The sequence below is a fragment of the Vollenhovia emeryi genome, unplaced genomic scaffold, assembly GCF_000949405.1.
Source record: "Vollenhovia emeryi isolate VEMERY1.0 unplaced genomic scaffold, V.emery_V1.0 DF939198.1, whole genome shotgun sequence".
In the NCBI taxonomy this organism is placed as follows: Eukaryota; Metazoa; Arthropoda; class Insecta; order Hymenoptera; family Formicidae; genus Vollenhovia; species Vollenhovia emeryi.
The window spans coordinates 151884-170506 of NW_011967168.1; the positions used below are offsets into that span (position 1 = coordinate 151884).

The following is an 18623-nucleotide window of genomic DNA, read 5'->3' on the forward strand; positions in this document are numbered from 1 at the left end:
TAAACGCGGATTCCTTATATCATAAGTAACGTTTTGGCCAAAAATTAAATACGTTTTTCCCTTGACAAATATATTTAGTTAGGTTGTTATTCCTAGCCCATATTTACACATTTTAGGATTAATATAATTGCATTCTGGATTAATTAGAAAGATATCGAAAAATAATACTTCAAATATACTGCCATAAATTGTGCCAGGATTTATCATCAAATATAACGTGTTTTTTTTTACAGCCGCGTAATTTGGAATATATACAAGATGTAACAACAGGACAGGCTCTCATTATGGAAGAGAAGAAATTAAATGCTAAAAAATTTTGTCAAACTTACTTGATTAGAAACGATTAGGGAAATTTCTCTTGCTGAAAATCTTGTATATGTTCTATCGTATTTTTGGGACGGGATTTTTGGAAAAGAAATAAGTATAATCACATGACCGGTCTATTATTACTGAATAACAGAGATTATAGTAAAAAGGATGACGAATCTGCAAACTACAACGGCATTATAACGGATAAAAAAAATTTTGCGAAAGCTCAGAGGAGAGACATAAGCGACAAAATGACTCAAGACATCGCATACAATAGCAGCATAACGTTTATTAGCACATGAAGGATATTATAATTGCTTAAATTTAAAATGTAAATATATCGCGCATATTTATATAATTTTATATACGTATACACAGAGGTTGAGCCATTATAATATTTGGACGAAGCATTTGACGCAAAATAAAATATTAAATCAGTCGCAAAACAAGATATAATATTATCAGACCTAATTCAATGTATCTCAGATGACACCATCTCTTATTTTAGGATCTCGTGATTGTCCCTAAGTATATTTGAATTATAAAAAAAAATCACAGAATTGATCACAATTTAAGTTCGTTAATTCATAATTAATTTGCAATTAGTATGCTTGAAAATGAATAAATAGATAATCGTATATGTATGCTGCATGTATATCAATTAATATGTATATAATAAAGATAAAAATTATGCAGTTGATATTGTTAACATTTAATATTATCTCGTAAGATATGCCACTTAATTGGGGAGAAGACGTACTATTCAGGTTCAGCAATGTTGTAGAGCAGATTAGTACACTCTGGATATGTATATTTAAATATCGTATACTCATTTGAAAAAAAAAGAAATATCAAAATGAACTATATCTCTAATATATGTATGACTCGATAAAAATACATGGTGATCCTACAATACATACAATTTACTATATATAAATATCTATAGAATATCTTTATTCAAATATATCTATTTATATAATTTCAATTTGAAAACATAACAAAACTCTCTTCTCTGCGATATGATTTCCAGTCTTTTCAATCCTTAATCTCAATTCCTCTCGAGCATTTGTAGCCTTTTTCTTATATAATTATATAAATATCAAATATCGTGAGATACCAACTACGCATTATATACAAAATAAAACATTATAAAATAATTTAATTTCATTAAATCCTAATAACGCGAGATAAATGTACAAGGTCGTACATAATATATATTATTATTTTGTGCATGTAATTAATTATTGGGATTATTAAATATCTCGAGAGAAAGGTTTTATTTGTGCGAACAAGTCTCTATAGACTAGCTGTGTATTCATTACTTATATCAAGTAATATATAACGCAATCGAAATCTGCTTTGTCCCGCATACATCGCTGACATATTGAGGCGAAGGTAAAAGGTGGAAGAGAGATATGTGATAAAGCGACTATCGATATGTATACATCGCAATGCTATAATGTAATAAGTATACAATCTAAGGAACTATTTATGTTTCTTTTGCTTCTAGTCGTAGCATGCGCAAAATCCCTAATATTTCTAACGTTTCTACACGACGAACAACTCTGTTTTCGAAATTTCTATCGTTCGCTACGGAGGACTTCGCCTAAATCCATTAGATTAACCGGGAATAACTATCGATAACATGGAGCACCGAGCTAGCCCGAATAACGAACTCGGATCGTTAGCTTTTTGCACAACGATTGTGCTTGCGCGGCACGTCTTTCGCTTTGCGTCGGCAAAGATTGAAATCCAGAACCGACAGATTTTATTACCGTAGGAAAACCGGGGCCGCGCGTTTCGGGGAACAGATGCGCCGAACGTATATTCCAAATCGACGCCGCCCAAAATCAAAGAAAAATAGAGCGAATTTCGATGAAATAGATCACGAACTACTACCGATCCGCCGGGACACGACCGACGAAAATTCGGACTTCTTTTTCGGTGTTCCTGACGCTAAAGTACGTCCGGCTCGATCAAGCCGAAGAAGATCTACGTCGCGCACTGTACAGAACGTTCTCTCTTGTGCGGGGGAGGGTGGGGTGGGGGAGAAAACCACCCCGTGTGATTTATCTGTTCTTTCGGGAGCAGACTCGGAAGGTTCGTTTTGTTACGGCGTTACAAAAGGGCGAGTGTACGATGGGATACCCCTTAAAATGGCTAATGGAAATATAAATAGCATTTTTATTGGATTAAACGTCGTGTGGATACACATGCACGTAAAGTAACTCCGATACTTGGTAGTTTGTGCACAATGCGCATGTTTCGTCTCTTACGAAGACGGCGAGACTTGGGTGATCAGTTGCACGTACCAAACTATTATTAGAATAAATTTTAATTGCCAACCATGTGTATGCACACACGCACGCGCACACAATTGCCGTAAAAATATATCTTCTAGATATACTGCGTTGCGCAGACCAGCTGCTCCTAACATATTTGCACGAGTAAGAGTGAGGTCTGTGTGTCGCAATCTTCTTTACGTCCATATACCGATAATGAAAGCAAAAGAAGAAAAAGATGAAAAGGATGAAAATAATAGCGATTCCCGTCCTCGTGCCGTTATTACGTAACCTTCCGGGTCGCGATATAAAAGTGTGCTGTTACACGAACGCCATGAGTAAATGTTAATGTCGATAACAAAGAGGACGAAGGTAATTGAATACATACGTAAAATGATTGTAGCATCAACACCATCACCTTTAGGTGACACTATACATATGTACAATTCGCCTTGTAGCCTTCCACGTAGCCCGTTTTCAGCAATGTAGCACGAGTCAACGACACATTGCGTACTTAAACGGGAAAAGTCGAGAGACTCGCTTTAGAGTGCATGTCCCCCAATCGTCGCGTTAGCGGTGTTTCAGACAGACGGTAAAAAGACAGTAACGTAACACAACGGTTATGCATGTACACGTGGGCAGAAAGAAGCGTCATGCGGTGCAGCCAAGCGTGCGTTGCTGTTTACCTGCGAACGGCACGTCGCCGAAGTATTCCTCGACATTGTCCGTGGACATGCTCTTGTCGGACAGCGATACGCTGGAGAGCGAGCCGCTTGACGCGTTGAGTGATCCACCGGTGGGAAATTGCAGCAGATCTTCGTCCGTTTCCGTTTCCATGTCGCGGGATCTTCGCTTGTACACCTATTGACAAATCAGCGCCATTTGAAGAGGAAGCGAGACTCCTCGCCTAAAGTACACGCTACAATATTGCAGTAAATACTGCGGGAAAGAGCATTTCTGACGCTTCGGTTTCCAAGCCTTCAATATCTGCCCCCGTGAAACTCGTACTGATCATGTTGTTGGATTTATGGCAGTTGCGTTTTACAATTTGCCCGCGACCACTATTACTCTGGGCATATCGCCGTTATCACAAAATTGTCAACATTCGTATTTTATACACGGATATTTACAGTCGATATAAAAATTCCCCCGTGAGCCGCGTCGCGTCGAGCCGCGGCAAATCACACGATGGAAAAATGAAGCCAATCCTATCGCGATGAAAATTTATTGAAACGAAACGTCCGCGCGCAGGCACGCGAGAAATATGCCATGTAAATCGGAGGGAAAATAAATACGCGTGGTCAACCTAAAGCATATTTATTTATTCGAATAAAAATCTATACCTTTTGACATTAATTCTTTCGATTCCGCTGACGGCGAGTCATAAATGACAAATATAATATGATTTTTCCAGCACTCTTGAATTTCATGATCCGCAAAGAATTATTGCTGCAAATATTGCAATGGAGTTTACATGGGAATTACTTTATACATCGAAAATTATTTTTATTTAAAGAGAAACGAAAGAGAAAGAGAGAGAGAGAAAGATGAATGTGAACTGAAGATGAAACGACCTTAACACCTAAAATGATTAGAGTTACAGCTCGGTATAGTTTGTACGGATTTTAATTACATATGTGTATTTTATGAATTTTTATATGCCATGTTATGCTAATAATAAGCCACGACCAACGGTCAACGTAACGTCATTTATGTTTAACAGCGGGGCACATTAAACCACCGAAAATTGCGTTACCGCCACTCAAAGAGACCTCGCATTTTGATTTACTAAGTGCAAACTACGAAGCGCGGCAAGCTGCTATTTCATCGCGCGTTCCAGAAAGGCTCTAACGCAATTAAAATTTGACGTCAGAGGCCCGACAGACGCTCGCGGTATCATCTGTAAAACGCCGAGAGCGTCTCGAGGAGACAGCCGGAAACCGTCGCTACAAATTCGTGAATTTCTCTCTCTCCTATGGCAACCGGAGAACGAGCGTTCGCGAGGCGAAGTCAGACAGGCATAGAAGCCGAGGGCTTCATTATTCAAAGGGTGTCGGCGTCTTGCATTCTGCCGCTCTACTGGATTCGCGGAAGTTGACGGGTGAGAAGCAACCATCCGTAGAGGGTTCTCCCATCTCTTCGTCCTTCCTCCGACAGGTTCACGGAGACTCTCTGCCTCCGTGTGCCGAGCGCGCTGTCTTCAGCTGCCGTAATAGCGTTCGATCTCCATCATCGAATCATATCAGCTGCTCAACGAATTGAGAATACTCGTACTATCGTGACTCGACCGACGAACGTTGCGATATTAGTCGTGTAAATTGTGCGATATTAGCGATATTAACCTTCGCTAGCTCCTACCAAATATCTTGCCGATTCGATTTCCCAACGCGTATCTGTCTCATCCCGTGACTCGGATCTTCGGAGCTTATTTAAATTGAGAATCCGAAAGTGTGCGGAATCGCCCGATAGTCCAATGGGAAACGAAGGATTTACAACTCATCGACTACCAGGGAAGGATGTACGAAGCACGTTACGAGAAGAAGGTATCCGTGTCTATCAAATAGACGATTTGCATGATGAAGACATCGATCATCTTCCAAGCAAGCGACGTTACATGGTACCACACCGGCTGTACACATGAGTTCGCCGTCTTCGCCGCATTCACCGACTCCTTTCTGGATATATTCACTGTGTGATATTTCGTCAAGCGTGTATAGCCGACTGAAAGACACGGATTGCGAATGCATATAGGGAACGGCAGAGAGAAGCTGGGATGGATGGCGGAGAGATACCGTGGAAAGAGCAAAGAGAGTCAGAGAGAGAGAGAGAGAGAGAGAAAGAGGGGGAGGGAGAGGCAGGAGTGCGCTGGAAGCTGCGTCGTGTGCTATGGATATCCATTCGCGGTGGATGGGAATTGAACGTAGTCGGTCTCACAGCAGAACGATCATAGGACGACGCGCAAACGGCAGCAAACGAGCGGAGGCAGGCCGAAAGCAGCGGCGGTGGCGGCTGCGAGCGAGGCGGAGGGACGAATCCTTGTAAATCGCATCACAGATCAAACACAGCTTGTATATTAAACGTAACCTGGTAAGACGCCACGTCGACTGCTTATCTACTGTCCAAGGCACCAGGTCAAGTGAGAGCGTTAATGGCAACCCTTAACGAGCCCGCGCTGCCAAGTTCTTACGTCACGAGCGGCTTAAAGGATCGGCAGTTTCGCGTAACCCTCACCCGCGCGTCCCGCTGAGTCCCCACGTTCCGACGCGTCTTTAGCGGTGACTATATCTCCGCTATCCCTCCGACATATGAGACGGATGTACGTGCGTATAAACGTCTACTGATTGCCGTACTTCCGAGCAGCAGCCGAGAATGCAAAATTGAGCGCCGCCGTTGCACGCTCCGCCGGGTGCCGCGCGACAAATCGCGGAAACGCTCCCATTTCAGATTGCTACCGTTTGAAACGAACTGCGGAATTCTCGCGGGGAATCGGGAATCCCGCATGCACGCTCGTACGAGTTAATGCGGGGATCGGAAGCGACGTTAGTCGCTCAAGAACCATCCGTCGATTCATAACTTGATATGATTTTCGAAAACAACTTTATTTTACAAAAACAAAGGTACGATTTTCTCTCGGAGAACTCCATAGAGACGCACGAGGAGCAAGACAATCGCCGCGTTTCTTTCGACAATCCGATAAGCGCGGCTGAAAATTGCGTTGCTTCGTAACGAGATATTATCGTGCAGCGGCCATTACACGTTGCTAATGACCTGCCATTAACTGCCCGCTATCTTTTCGGCATTACACATCCGTCAACACGTTGACCTCGCGTCGAGTAATAGTCGCCGATACCACTTACCTGGCTCAGCGGACGAATACGCTCGTGGATGGACTTTTCCGCTTGCATGGCGGACGGCGGCGGATGATCAGGGGTAGGCGGCTGAGCGTAATGCGTAGGGCTGGTCGGCAGCATCATTTGGACGCGTTTGAGACGCTTGTCGGTGGCCTCGCGACCCTCCGACGCGGACTGTCCGTCCGCCATCTCGCGCCTCTCATCGAGGAGACTCTCCTGGGAAGACTTGAGGGTGAGAAAGGCGCTCGATACGAACGTTTGCTCCTGGATCACGTCGCCGTCGCTGCACGGTGATTTGTCGGTGCACGAGCTGTTCTCCGGCTCGTAGTTGTCGTACGCGTGCCTACGCAATTTTCTTCGCGGATTCAGCATCTTCATCGGCCGGTTCTCGTAGATGGACGTTATGGCTACCGGCTCCACGCCGGACTCGCGTTTCTCATCGGTCCCGACCAGCCGCGACTTCATCTCCACGTACTGGTCCACGCTTCGCGTAACGTGTCGCAGCTGATCGCGCCGTTTCTGCAGCTGCTCAAGATCGATGTGACTTCGCGCACCGCTGCGCGCCAGGAACAAGTACTCGTAATTGCTCGGCCCTACCGAACTGTCGGCCGACAAAGACATTTGCGTTTGCAGGTGCGTCGGGGATACCGAGAGATTTCGTCTAGGCGGCTTCTTGGGCGGCGTCGGCTGCGGAAGAAGAAGCGAATATTTCTTCGCGTTCGCGGAGACCATTCGAGTTATCCTCGCGTCATAAATATTCGTCGCGTCACAAACATTGTCAAGAAATTTAATTGGCACGAGCGCGCAAGGCAATGTTATCTCTCCAATTTACGCCGAGAACATATTATTCGTGTCTCTGGATATTTCCTCACAACTTAGATAAACCGGGGACTCTTACCGAGACTTTATTGTTGGAAGCGGGGCTGTGTAGCGAGCTGGACAGGGGTGCCATTGGCAAGTAAATCCCGGCAGCGCTGGAATCGTTGGGCAAACAACGACGGTCCCGTGGGCTCGGTCCGCCGACGCTCGAGGATGACGATACGCTCAATTGGTCGGACTCTCTGCCCCCGTATCCCGTGGGCAATGTCAAGGACAGGTCCTCTGATACGAAGCTACCCTCCATTGTGCCGCGTGGCACGGGTGGAGTTTGGTACAGTCCGCTGTCGGAGCCCCTGTGCAACCAAAACTCGGGGTTTCAGCGGAACCAATCGGCCATCTATTACTGGTCGATGATAAATCGACCCGATAGATCGAGCACGTCGGAAACGTACGCTTCCGCTCGATTAATCAGCAAGAAATACAAAAACTTCTCACGCCGTTACATTTTGCGCGCTAACAGCATATCTCGGAATTGTAGTATTTGCGTCTCGAGTATTATGCAATATTCTCTAGCAACGTCAAGTACGCGTGAATAGTTTCCGAAAGATACGTTCTACAGACGAGTATACATGCATGTAAGCTACTCTAATCAAGACTACCTTCGGAAAACGTCGATTCGACAATTACGAAGTATTCATGTTGTTTCTAATGCAACTAATGCAATGCAGAATGTTTGCGTGTCATTACCGTGTAGTGTCGAATGGTAATGGTGTTCTTTTGGTAGTGTTTTGTGGTATATCTTCAGGAGTTTGGTCGGAACTTTCGAGAGTATTTATAGAGTTGAGAGTGTCGGATAGGGACATAAAGACGCTGTCGAAGACGGAACTGGGGTCGGAGTCCTCTGTCTGCTGGAGGGCCCTCCGTACTCCGTTCACCGGTTCCCCGTTCTGCTCGTCTTCACTGAAACGCGCACCCCGGTACGTCAACCGTTATCGATTAGCAACAATTAACCGCACATCCAAAGCCAAGCAACAGAATATCGTATATCGACTAAACTAGAATAACTACTATCCGGTTATGCCTCGCTCACTGGGATTTAGACAGAGTTTTTATCTTATTACGCTAATGTTATTTAAATCGTGAATATAACGGTGTGCTTAAATTAAAATACTCGCGAGAGCAAAAAGTGTGAAGATCGTTACACATAAGGATGTAGATGTAAATCGCGCTATAGAAAAGACAGCTGCTTCCATTGACAAAATACGGTTCGGTTAAAGACATTCACAGGCAAGTGCCGACTTTTTAATGAGGCCACGTCGACGAGAACGAAACACGACGAACGCGGGAAAGAGAAGCGAAAAAGGAGTTTGCGGCCCCGGGGGGTTGCGGAGGCCACGCGCTTGTAACACGAGGGAGAGAGCAATGGTTATTAGTTTTATGCTGAGACGGGCTAACATTTACATTGTTTAACGTGATGGATTCATTTCGAGGCGGCCAAGCCGGGGCTACCGACGTCAAACATTGATGGTGGAAGTGCGGAACATCAACGGGAGCAGCTCCCACATTCTCTCTGCTCCCTTCTCCCTCTTCCACACGTACATATTGCGTATCCCTCTTTCTCCTTCGTTCGCTCCCTTGCTCTCCACTTTTCCCTCATCGTCTCTCTATCACTCTATGTCTTCGTCTTTCTCTTTCTCGCCCGCCGTACCCGAGCCAACCAGTCGGGCTTAGCAGCTAGAGCGGTAGCACTGGCACAGAGTACCAATGGGGTGATGCAACGGGGGTGACCTAGGGGCGAACGAGGCGGTCGGACCCACCATCTCGCCTGCCTACATCAGGAAAATTAAACCAAGCCAAGCGGTGCTTAACGCGCTGGGGCTACACGCGGCCGTGCCACCTCCTCCAACCTCTTCCTCCACCTTCGCGTTTCACCCCCCTGGCACCGCCCCATATTCAGGTTCCCTTTTCGGTTCGAGAACCTCTACCTACAACCTTCTCCACCTCCTACGGATACCAACGGTAGGCAGCAGCGCCAGCACCAGCCGTCATCATCCCGGTGCTTGGACGGTACTCACTCATTCACTCCGCGCTCCGTCCACGTCTACGCTTTTGTTTGTCCAACATCTTCTATATTAAAGCACAGCCGCAGCCGCTGTGCGCGCACGGAGCCTTTTTGCAAAATATTACGAGCCTCCGCGCTTACCCGATCCAATCGCGGTTTTACTTTTTTTCCCCGAGGGCTCTCTACGAAGATGATCTCGATGATAGAGGGATACTTTTTCACTATATTTTACGTGCCAACTCGCAATCCTCTCCAATGATTATTATACATGAGAGTACACGTGTATGAGCATTCTCGATATACCTATATTACAATTTTCCTAGTGTAAGAAGTCTATGTAATTTGTGTCAATAACTTTTACTACTATACACACGCTATCGGATGTTATGCAATTTGTTTTAATGTAATAACGATACGTCGAAATATTCAAACAGTGCAACACGTCTTATCCAATCATGTACGTAAATAATTTTCTCATAATATTACACTCATGTAAATTATTGGCTACTACCGAATTAATATCACGAACACACATATTAGTTATACTGGATATTACGTACAAGCATGTGTCATTATCACGACATCGCAATATCAGTGGGGAGAAATAGGGGTGTACGATGTAAAAAAATATTGCAACGCACACATGCAACATACGTGAAGAAAGATACTCACAAGGACATGACGGAAGTGCCGGAAACGCGACGATCGTCGTCCCGAGGCTTATGATAGAACTGCCATTGAGTAGGCGACGTACCCTCCGCGGGGGAGAGATCATCCTCCGGACGAACATTTTCGTAGGGGCTGCCCAGCGAGTCGCCACCCTGCACCGGAATCGGCGGCAAGTTCTCGCTATCGGCGTCGCTTTCCACACCGGAGGAAGACCGGTGCCCTGTTACGAAATCGACGAGGGTATTGCAGTTACGAACACTTGGAGACGATTACAAATACTTTTCAACAAACAGAGCTATAACAAAATCGCGTATGCCGTAGCAGCGAGCGAGAGTGGAAATGCAGCAAGGAAAATTCAAAAGTGACCTTTTTCCCGATACTTCTAATCTGTAGCCGTTTTAAGAATGAGAATTATCGCGGCCGTCGTCACTGTACGATGTAAGTGGTAAAAATTATAAACGTGTCGTTTCATTATTCGCATGTAATGTATGCAAAAACAGAGTTCGGGATTAATCCCATGTGCTTAATATAACGTTATGCAAATACACGCAAATCTTTATATGTGGCTAAGAGCGATTTAATTAAACGCTGCAGTAAACTAGAAACGTACGTCCTCTCGACAGAAATTCCACTAATTACATATACACATATATATGCACACGTATGTACAGGTATACATACATGCACGTACGTACATACATGTACATAGGATACACGCACATGTACGTGCGCATCGATCCGTGAACGTTACGGAAATAAATTGTATGCGAATGCAGCCGTACTTTTTATCACCGCTGTGATATCTTGAGTGACGTGCGGCGGGAACTGTCCCAGAAGATCAAGCACCGTGTTTTGCCGTGAATCCCTAATGCCCAAATCCACTCCGCGATCTAAAAGCGCCCGCACCACTTCCATCTTGCCGCAGAGCGCGGCCTCGTGCATCGCGGTGCCTGCCGATGTTCTCGTATTGACGTCAACCCCAGCGGCAAGGAGGACCTCCACGACCGCTCTGCAACACAAAATTAAGCGAACGTCTCATTGCATTTTATTTCACGTTTCGATCGATGCAACGGGCCAATCGTGAAATTCGCAAGGCGCTTCCGCAATTTTAACGTCGCTACGTAAAAGGAGAAATCAGATTGCGCCTTTCGTGCTTCATATGCAAAGGTGAAGGAAAGAGAAGCCCCGGCTTCAGGAACGTTAGGAAATAAAGTAACAAGTTATCGACTTTAGCGCGTGGACTTTGCGATAAATCTCGAGCGGGGGACCAGAGACCAGGGGCTCTTCGGGGTTTTAAGCGGCCTCGAAGCGTCTCCCGCGACCTCCATCCATCGGCAAGCCATTAAGACTATCAGAGCCGCATTTGCCACTCGGCGCCTAATCGAAACACAGATTTTGCCCTCCTTTTATCGGATGGGCCGCGCACCGACTGCGGTGACCGCAGCCGTCCGTCGCATATAGGATTGGCGGCTGAAGATCGGATTCGCGTGCACCTATGTTGTTATTACCGTAGCATAGGGGTATTTGTATACTGGCTTACCGAGAGCATCGATATTGAATCCGATAATAGACATTACTCCGCGTCCGCCTCCCCCAAAACTGATCCCTCTCTGCCATCAGTCTCTTCCCCCTACCCCATCCTGTTCTAGCCCCATATAGCTGCGCTGGTAGATCCACTAAATATCGTGGTGCGCGCGTGAAACGCGTGCGTGAGCCCGACCGTCGCAATGTACGCAACCCTCCCTCCCCCACCCCCACCCCCGTACGTGTTCGCGTGCGCGCATGCATCCACCTCAGAGACTCTCAAACTTGGCGGTGTCGGGGATCTTGCAACGTGTTCAACAGATGGATTCAAAGTGGACAGAGGGGGGTCTCGATAGTCAAGAATGTGTCGCGTATAGTAGAAAAGACACGTGTGAAATATGACAGGAACGTAAGGCGCGAAAGTATCAATTGTTGTAAATCGCTGTAACATTATCGGCATAGATCTACGTAAACTCGCGGACGTAAACAGATCCACGTGGACGGTTTTTGGATGAACGCGTCGATATTTCCCTTTTCGCGGCTGCAGTTTGAGAAACGCTGAAATCCAAACGCGCAAACAGCTCGTGCGTACGCGTTCGCACTCGTACAGGCGCAAACGTCTCGCGCGCCGTTATTTAACCAAAATTCGAGCGATAAAATGTCACGTTCCGCACGCTCTCTCTCTCTCTATCTCTCTCATGCCCACCCCACGCCGACACCCCCGGCCAATTCTGCTGCACCCTCGCGCCGGCATCGACGGAAAATGCAGCCGCCGGACTGTATATCGCGATACGATCGCATTATAAGCGGCAAGCGCCGGTTAAAGCGATTACCGGCTGCGAGGCTGCATAGAAAAACCGGCGTTATACCCGATTACAATGTGACTGCCGTTTCGCGGCGATTCACGATTCGATTCGACCGCCAACCGGGCTGTTACGATCGTCGCATCCCCCCGCGCTCGTCCACCGCTCACGTCTCCGTGGCGTCGATTATACAAAAAGCTCAGCGGGATTACGGACCAGTGTCGCCCTGTTAAACGGGAACGTTTCGCTCGGCACCAAATGTTAAAATGCGAAACGACCAGGTAACGGAGACGTTACAGCCCGAAATTCGCCACCGCGCGCCTAAGAGGCCACGGGGTTTTTCACGATTATCGAGGAATATGTGTAGCGGCGGTTGCACAGTATCTTCGCCATCTGATCATGTGGGTTCGACGTAATCGATTATCCGCTTCCTTCTTTGTCACCCTATTACGCGGCTCAGTTAATTGAATAATATTACACAAGATACATGATTATGATTATGACATTATTTATTCCACACAGAAGGTTCTTCCACTCCAATTTAATACCGACTTATTATTCGTTGTGTCGTCAGGTTTACGCGACGACACGACATCCCGACGTGACGTAACGACAGCGAGCGCGGTGCAAGAAAGCCGACGTATTTTTGAGACGCAAAGGAATAGTAATTTGCCGTTGCTCCGCCGTCGCGATTAATATAGGTCGGTACGTTTCGGCGGCAGTGATTAATACGATTCTCGTAATCGGGAGGCGGTCAGCAATCCGCACGGATGGACAGAGCGGCTGCCGGTGTGATGCGATCGGACGCATTCGCGTGGCTCGAGGAGGGACGAGAGGGCAATCGACGGGACGGTAATATGGGACGTGTAACCAGTAGAGGGTTGGATCGGATCATGCCAGTCGGAGGACGCATATATCGTATTCGATGGGATTACGCAACGCGGTGCTCTCTGATTGGCTCTAATGGCCAGCACTGCAAATGGCTCGACATCGTTATGGTTAGCTCGAACGAATCCATTGTTGTACTCGAACACAATACACGTTGCGCATTATCCAATAATTAGCGTGACCATTTCGCGGGAAGAAGCGATACGCGGTCCTTAGACAAACAAAAATACCCGCGCACACGTGACGGCAACGGGCACTGCATGACGCGCGCTTCGTCGGAATATCATTAAAACCGCTGAGCCGAGTCGCGCGAGGTAAAAAGGGAAAGGCAGCTACGTTTTTCAAATACATGACGTCTCATCTGTGTACACCATTAGATATAATAAACTCGGTAGTTAATTTCACTCGCTCGCTTTCTATCGATTATGAATTACTCTTTTTTTTTTTCCACGTACACGCCAAGTAAATTAACTCTTACCTGTGGCCATTGCGCGACGCTAAGTGCAATGGCGTGTGCGGGAAGATCAGAGATGAGGAAGAGTTACGAAGTGATTCGATTAATTCAGGATGCGTTCGCACGAGTAACTCCACAGTTTCCAATCTGTAAGAAACGGCACGGTTACATGGGTGATACCTGGCCCCGATCGAAGCGCGGCGATATCGATCGCGCGATTTTATGTCCGCGAGTATCGCGAGGTGTATACGAGAAAATATGTATTTGAGTCGCTGGAAAAAAAAGAAGATATAGTCGTGTGCGCGATTTACCTGCCATATTGCGCGGCGAGGTCGAGCGCGGATTCTCCGCGGCTGTTGCGGATACTAGGGTCGCATCCGTATTGCAACAGCTGTGCCACCACTTCCGTGTGCCCGTATTGCGCGGCACAATGCAGTGCAGTTTCGTTATCCTGTGTCTGTAACCAAACAATATTTAGAGGGTTTTTTTTTAGATAGTGCACATTGCGACATTCATCGAGGCTATTTCCGCCAAACTGAGTAACTATTACTTTTGGCGTCCGTAAAACAAATTTCGTTATATTATTTTACCGAAAAGATACTGCAAAATCTATTCTGAATGGACTCTTCAAGTGCACCTTAAAGCGATCACTCTGCGCGTTTCTTTATTGCCGTGTAATTTTTATAAGATCGACATTGTGCTACTTACCGCAAGATTCACGTTTGGTACCGATGGGCCTTGATTGAGAATTAATCGTACAATTTCCGCGTCTCCAGCCCAAGCTGCCAAATGAAGCGGCGAGGAGCCCTTAGCATCGACGACATTGGTGGAAGCCTCGTATTGGAGCAGCAATCTGACCACGTCTCTGCGAAAGAATGTTTCAGGGAATGTTAGAGACGGTTGTTTCCGAAAACAATCGATAAAGGGAGGAACGTTGAAATTTCAACACTCCGAAAAGTACTAAAGGGGAATTTTTTACAAGTATTGAACACATATTGTACCTATGTCCATTCAAGGCTGCATGGTGAAGAGCTGAATATCCACTGGCGTCTTGCACATTAGCACCCGGCCCTCGTCGTAAACTGCAAATAAAAATATTGTTCAATCGCACGGCAGAAAGTGTCGATTAATTAAAATTTCTCACGCAATATAAATTATTGTTGAATTAAAAAAAGAACACTTTGTTTCGTGGACGTTGGCCGCTGAGTCGGTAATTAACTTGCGCAAAGAAGTGCCGGGTGGGATCGAAAATAAAATATCTCAAATCTTTTTATAGGATCTGGCAGGAGAATTCGCGAAGTTTAGTTCGCCAGGAATTAAATTTGCGCGTACCAAACGTTTTTTAACTCGAACTCGAAAGCTATCGGCGACTCGATGTCGAGTCAAACGCTAGGTCTCGTCCTTTTACATTCGCGATTCGAAGAAAGTACAACTGGCGCGCGCGGACACGGCGTTAATATCGCGGCATCCGCGCATCACAGACGGTTAGATGACATAATGCGCCGCGTGAAAAGGAACAGACTCGCTAATGAAGCTTCCTGCGTCCAACACATGTTCTCATTATATGCCTTTGTTGCGCTCGCGCGAAGATAAATGTCGCGCCCCCGCAAACACCGTGTAAACGGCGGCACCCTCGGGAAAAGCAGAAGAGGCGCGCTATATAGCGGCGCTCCTCTCCGGGCGACTTATGATTCCCGCCCTCGCCACCTTTCTGCTTCCTTTTATTGAATCGGATATCCAGATATTCCTGCAACGCTTTGCCGATAGAGGAATTTCTCGTTATCCCGTCTCTCTCCAAGTGGATTTGATTGGAGGAACGCGAGGGGGGAGGAAAGCCGGCGGCTATTCAACCGTCCTCGAAGCGTTGAGTATCCGCGTTCAAAGGCGCTTGAATTGACTGGATTTCGAGAATATTCGAAAAAAAGATCAGAATAAAGTTTATATAAAAGTAAATTCTCTCTTCTTCCTCCTCTTTTTTCTTTCTTTTACTTTCGCGAGATACGAGGGCGGGCGGGACCAAGTCGCCGGTGAAAAAAGAAAATTAAGCGCATAATCGAAATCAAAATCTTTTAAAAGTCCGTAATGAAGATTCTATCGGGGACACGGAGCGCGGGCGTTTACGCGCGGTGATGGATCAACGTGAAAAGCCGCGATTAATGTTTTCATTTCGCAGTAATAAAATTCCGACGATCGTACGTGCCGTAAGTGCGATATTGCCTAACCGGCATAGTCATCCGACGTAGTGTCGTTGCAATGCTGGACACGTAACAGTAAGTTTATTGCCAACACCTAATTAACCCCAGTAAATACATCGCTCACATTATATTCTCGCCGCGTCCGTAGGTAACGATTAAAACGTTATAACCATTGGAAAGCGCCAGTTTAAGAAACGATTGCGAAGGAAGGATAGATATTTCGGCGACTTGACACGCGTGTTAGATAACAGTGGCTGATAATCGGCGGGGGAGTAAAATAATTGGCGATCCGCGTACAACGAACACGTTCGGCTCCCTTTTTATAATACACTGTACACGTATGTTCTCATCAAAGTGCGTCTTAATGAGAAATGTTATTAGACAGCATATTGACATTAGACGACTAATAAATGCCACAACTCGGGCACAGTATTTGCGCAGCTCTTATATACCTTCGATATGAGGATTGAAGCGCAAAAATATATATGTACATTCCAGCCTCGATCATCTGGAAGATAAACGAATAGCGGGCAACATTATGAATGATCTTTAGTAGAGGAGATTCTCCTATTATGAGACAGGTTCCTAATACGAGACAGCGGAGTTTCCGCTAAATTAATAGGCACCGTCTGTTGGCTCCATCGTGAATTTATTGCCCTCGGAGTGAAATCTCCGTTTAGGGGATTTAGGGGAAAATGGATTGTTAGATCGTGCGATCGTTGCGACAAAAGATTTGTGATTGAACTTGGACGTTGAAAACCTGCTGTCTCATATTAGAATCCTATCTCATAATAGAGGACTTTCCTCCACATAATAGACGCTATAATTGTCGTCTCCGTAATGCCTGATAGCAAAATGTATTCGAACGTTCTACGGTGCGCGAGACAATTAATTAAGCTGCGCAAAGAGAGAAAGAGGGAGAGCGCGATCGATTCGGGCGATATTTAGATTTAAAAGGCAACTTATAATTAAATCACTGATTACTATCGTATTAGTTCCAAGCAATCTAAATCGCCGGAATCCATTATCGATCGCAAACTCGCGTGAGGAAATGCAGGAACTTTTCCCTCGTTAAAAGAGCGTATATACACACATTTTAATCCCACGCCCACGTGACGTCGCCGTCAAAGCATCGCGCTCAGTTTACAAAACAATTACGTAAGCGGGAGACTTTTTTCCAGTATACGAGCGGTACATCAAAGCACGTCGTCATTAACTAACGTCGTCATTAACCCCTCGGATACACGCACTCTAAATCGCTGACTTTCCGTAGGCGGCACGCGACGCGATCGGCGTGCGCTCCAAGCTCTCCCCTTCACCTCCTCGAGAAACTCTTATCCCATTGTAACAGAGAGATCAAAAAGAACATTGTGTCGCACAAGAACGACATTACGGACGTGGCGAAACGTACGCACCACTCGAACTAAAATGGAAATCGTGCGGTATGGAAAAGAAAAGGCTGTAACGAGCTTCATCGGCGCCGACGAGAGGTGCGGTTTGCTCTCGAGCGCGTCTCGCAAAATAAATTTTTAATGATCGATTTTACTAACGACGTACCTTTCCTGCTTTTATCTTTTCTCCGTTTCTTTTTCTCGCGCTGTAATTTGTAAGCTTTAGACTTCGTATGCCCGATCGCACAACCTGCCCTCTGTCTCCCTATCGACGTCTTTCTCTACTTTGCCTTCTCTTTCGCTCGTCGAGCCAGGACGGGTGTTTGTTTTCCGCGTTCCCCGACAACGCGACGAGGGTGGTGCGCGATTCTTAAAGCCGTGTACACGAACGCGTTGCGCTGTCATGCGTGTGCGTTTCCGCACACATGCATGCGCAAAGTGCACACGTACCCCGGAATGACCAAGGAGCGCGCTTCGCGTGCTCCGATCCTGGTTAGTAAAGAACATTTGACTCTCTTTTTCTACACCCCCTCTCCGTTCTGCCAACGTCGCCCTTTCACTTTTCGTCCGCCCCATTCATTGAGTTCATCCGCTCTCCCAAGTTCCTTAATTAAACCCTGAAGATTGTCTGCAAAAAGGACATCGTCCGGTAACCCTGCCGTCGCTGAACATTACGAATGAGACGAGGGGCAGGGGAGATACAGAGGGGAGGACGATCATTGGTGGAGGGACCGTCTGTTGGACACCGTATAATGGTAATTTCTTGTTGATTTTAATCAAGAAGTTGCGCGATCGGAATGGGCATCGTGGGTCAGCATCCAGCAGCGTTAATAATTGCAGCTATTGTTCTTTTCCAATTCGAAAAGAAGGGAAATATAGGCAGAATAACTGCGATACCGACGCGTAACGTATTTAGCGTGTCGCTCGCACGGGGCAGAGTGAATAAATAATGCGAAATATTGAATAAGTTGAAAATCATAAAACTGAATACGCGCGAGTGAATAAATAATTTTATCGGCGCGTTAAAAACACTCGATACAGATATAAAATTGTGCAAACTATATACTGCGAACTAAATGTAACGCATTTAAAACAAATTAAAAAAACGGCTCTACGAATCCCGATGTTTCGTTATCGCTGTACATATTGTTTTAGGCGGGCACGGAAATAGTATTTGCGTATTGTAATGACTGAACGATACGACGTGGAACATGCTTGCGGCCAACCATAATGTATTGATGGAACTTCCGTAAACATCTCAAGGATAGAAATATAAAACGCGGTTGGATAAACGGAGCTCGGTAGAGCTCTTTTCGACTGCATGAACGTGAGTGTCTAGCGCGAACGCACCCTTATGCCGGAGGCAAAGCGTAGAG

The 18623-nt window shown here is 46.1% G+C and overlaps 1 protein-coding gene across 2 annotated transcripts in view; it reads right to left on the bottom strand.

Moving 5' to 3' along the window:
• The window catches only part of LOC105561886 (ankyrin repeat and SAM domain-containing protein 1A-like), a 48871-nt gene that overhangs the window by 25117 nt on the left and 5131 nt on the right, over positions 1-18623 (bottom strand). The window contains exons 2-11 of one of the 2 annotated variants that reach the window (XM_012012242.1): positions 14663-14743; positions 14370-14526; positions 13973-14118; positions 13686-13808; positions 10775-11001; positions 9996-10212; positions 8009-8221; positions 7341-7614; positions 6449-7129; positions 3278-3452 (exon numbers count right to left, since the gene is read on the bottom strand). In XM_012012242.1, coding sequence (XP_011867632.1) covers positions 3278-3452; positions 6449-7129; positions 7341-7614; positions 8009-8221; positions 9996-10212; positions 10775-11001; positions 13686-13808; positions 13973-14118; positions 14370-14526; positions 14663-14743 — 2294 coding nt within the window. The remainder of the gene's footprint in view (positions 1-3277; positions 3453-6448; positions 7130-7340; positions 7615-8008; positions 8222-9995; positions 10213-10774; positions 11002-13685; positions 13809-13972; positions 14119-14369; positions 14527-14662; positions 14744-18623) is intronic. The other variant, XM_012012243.1, reaches the window with a different exon arrangement.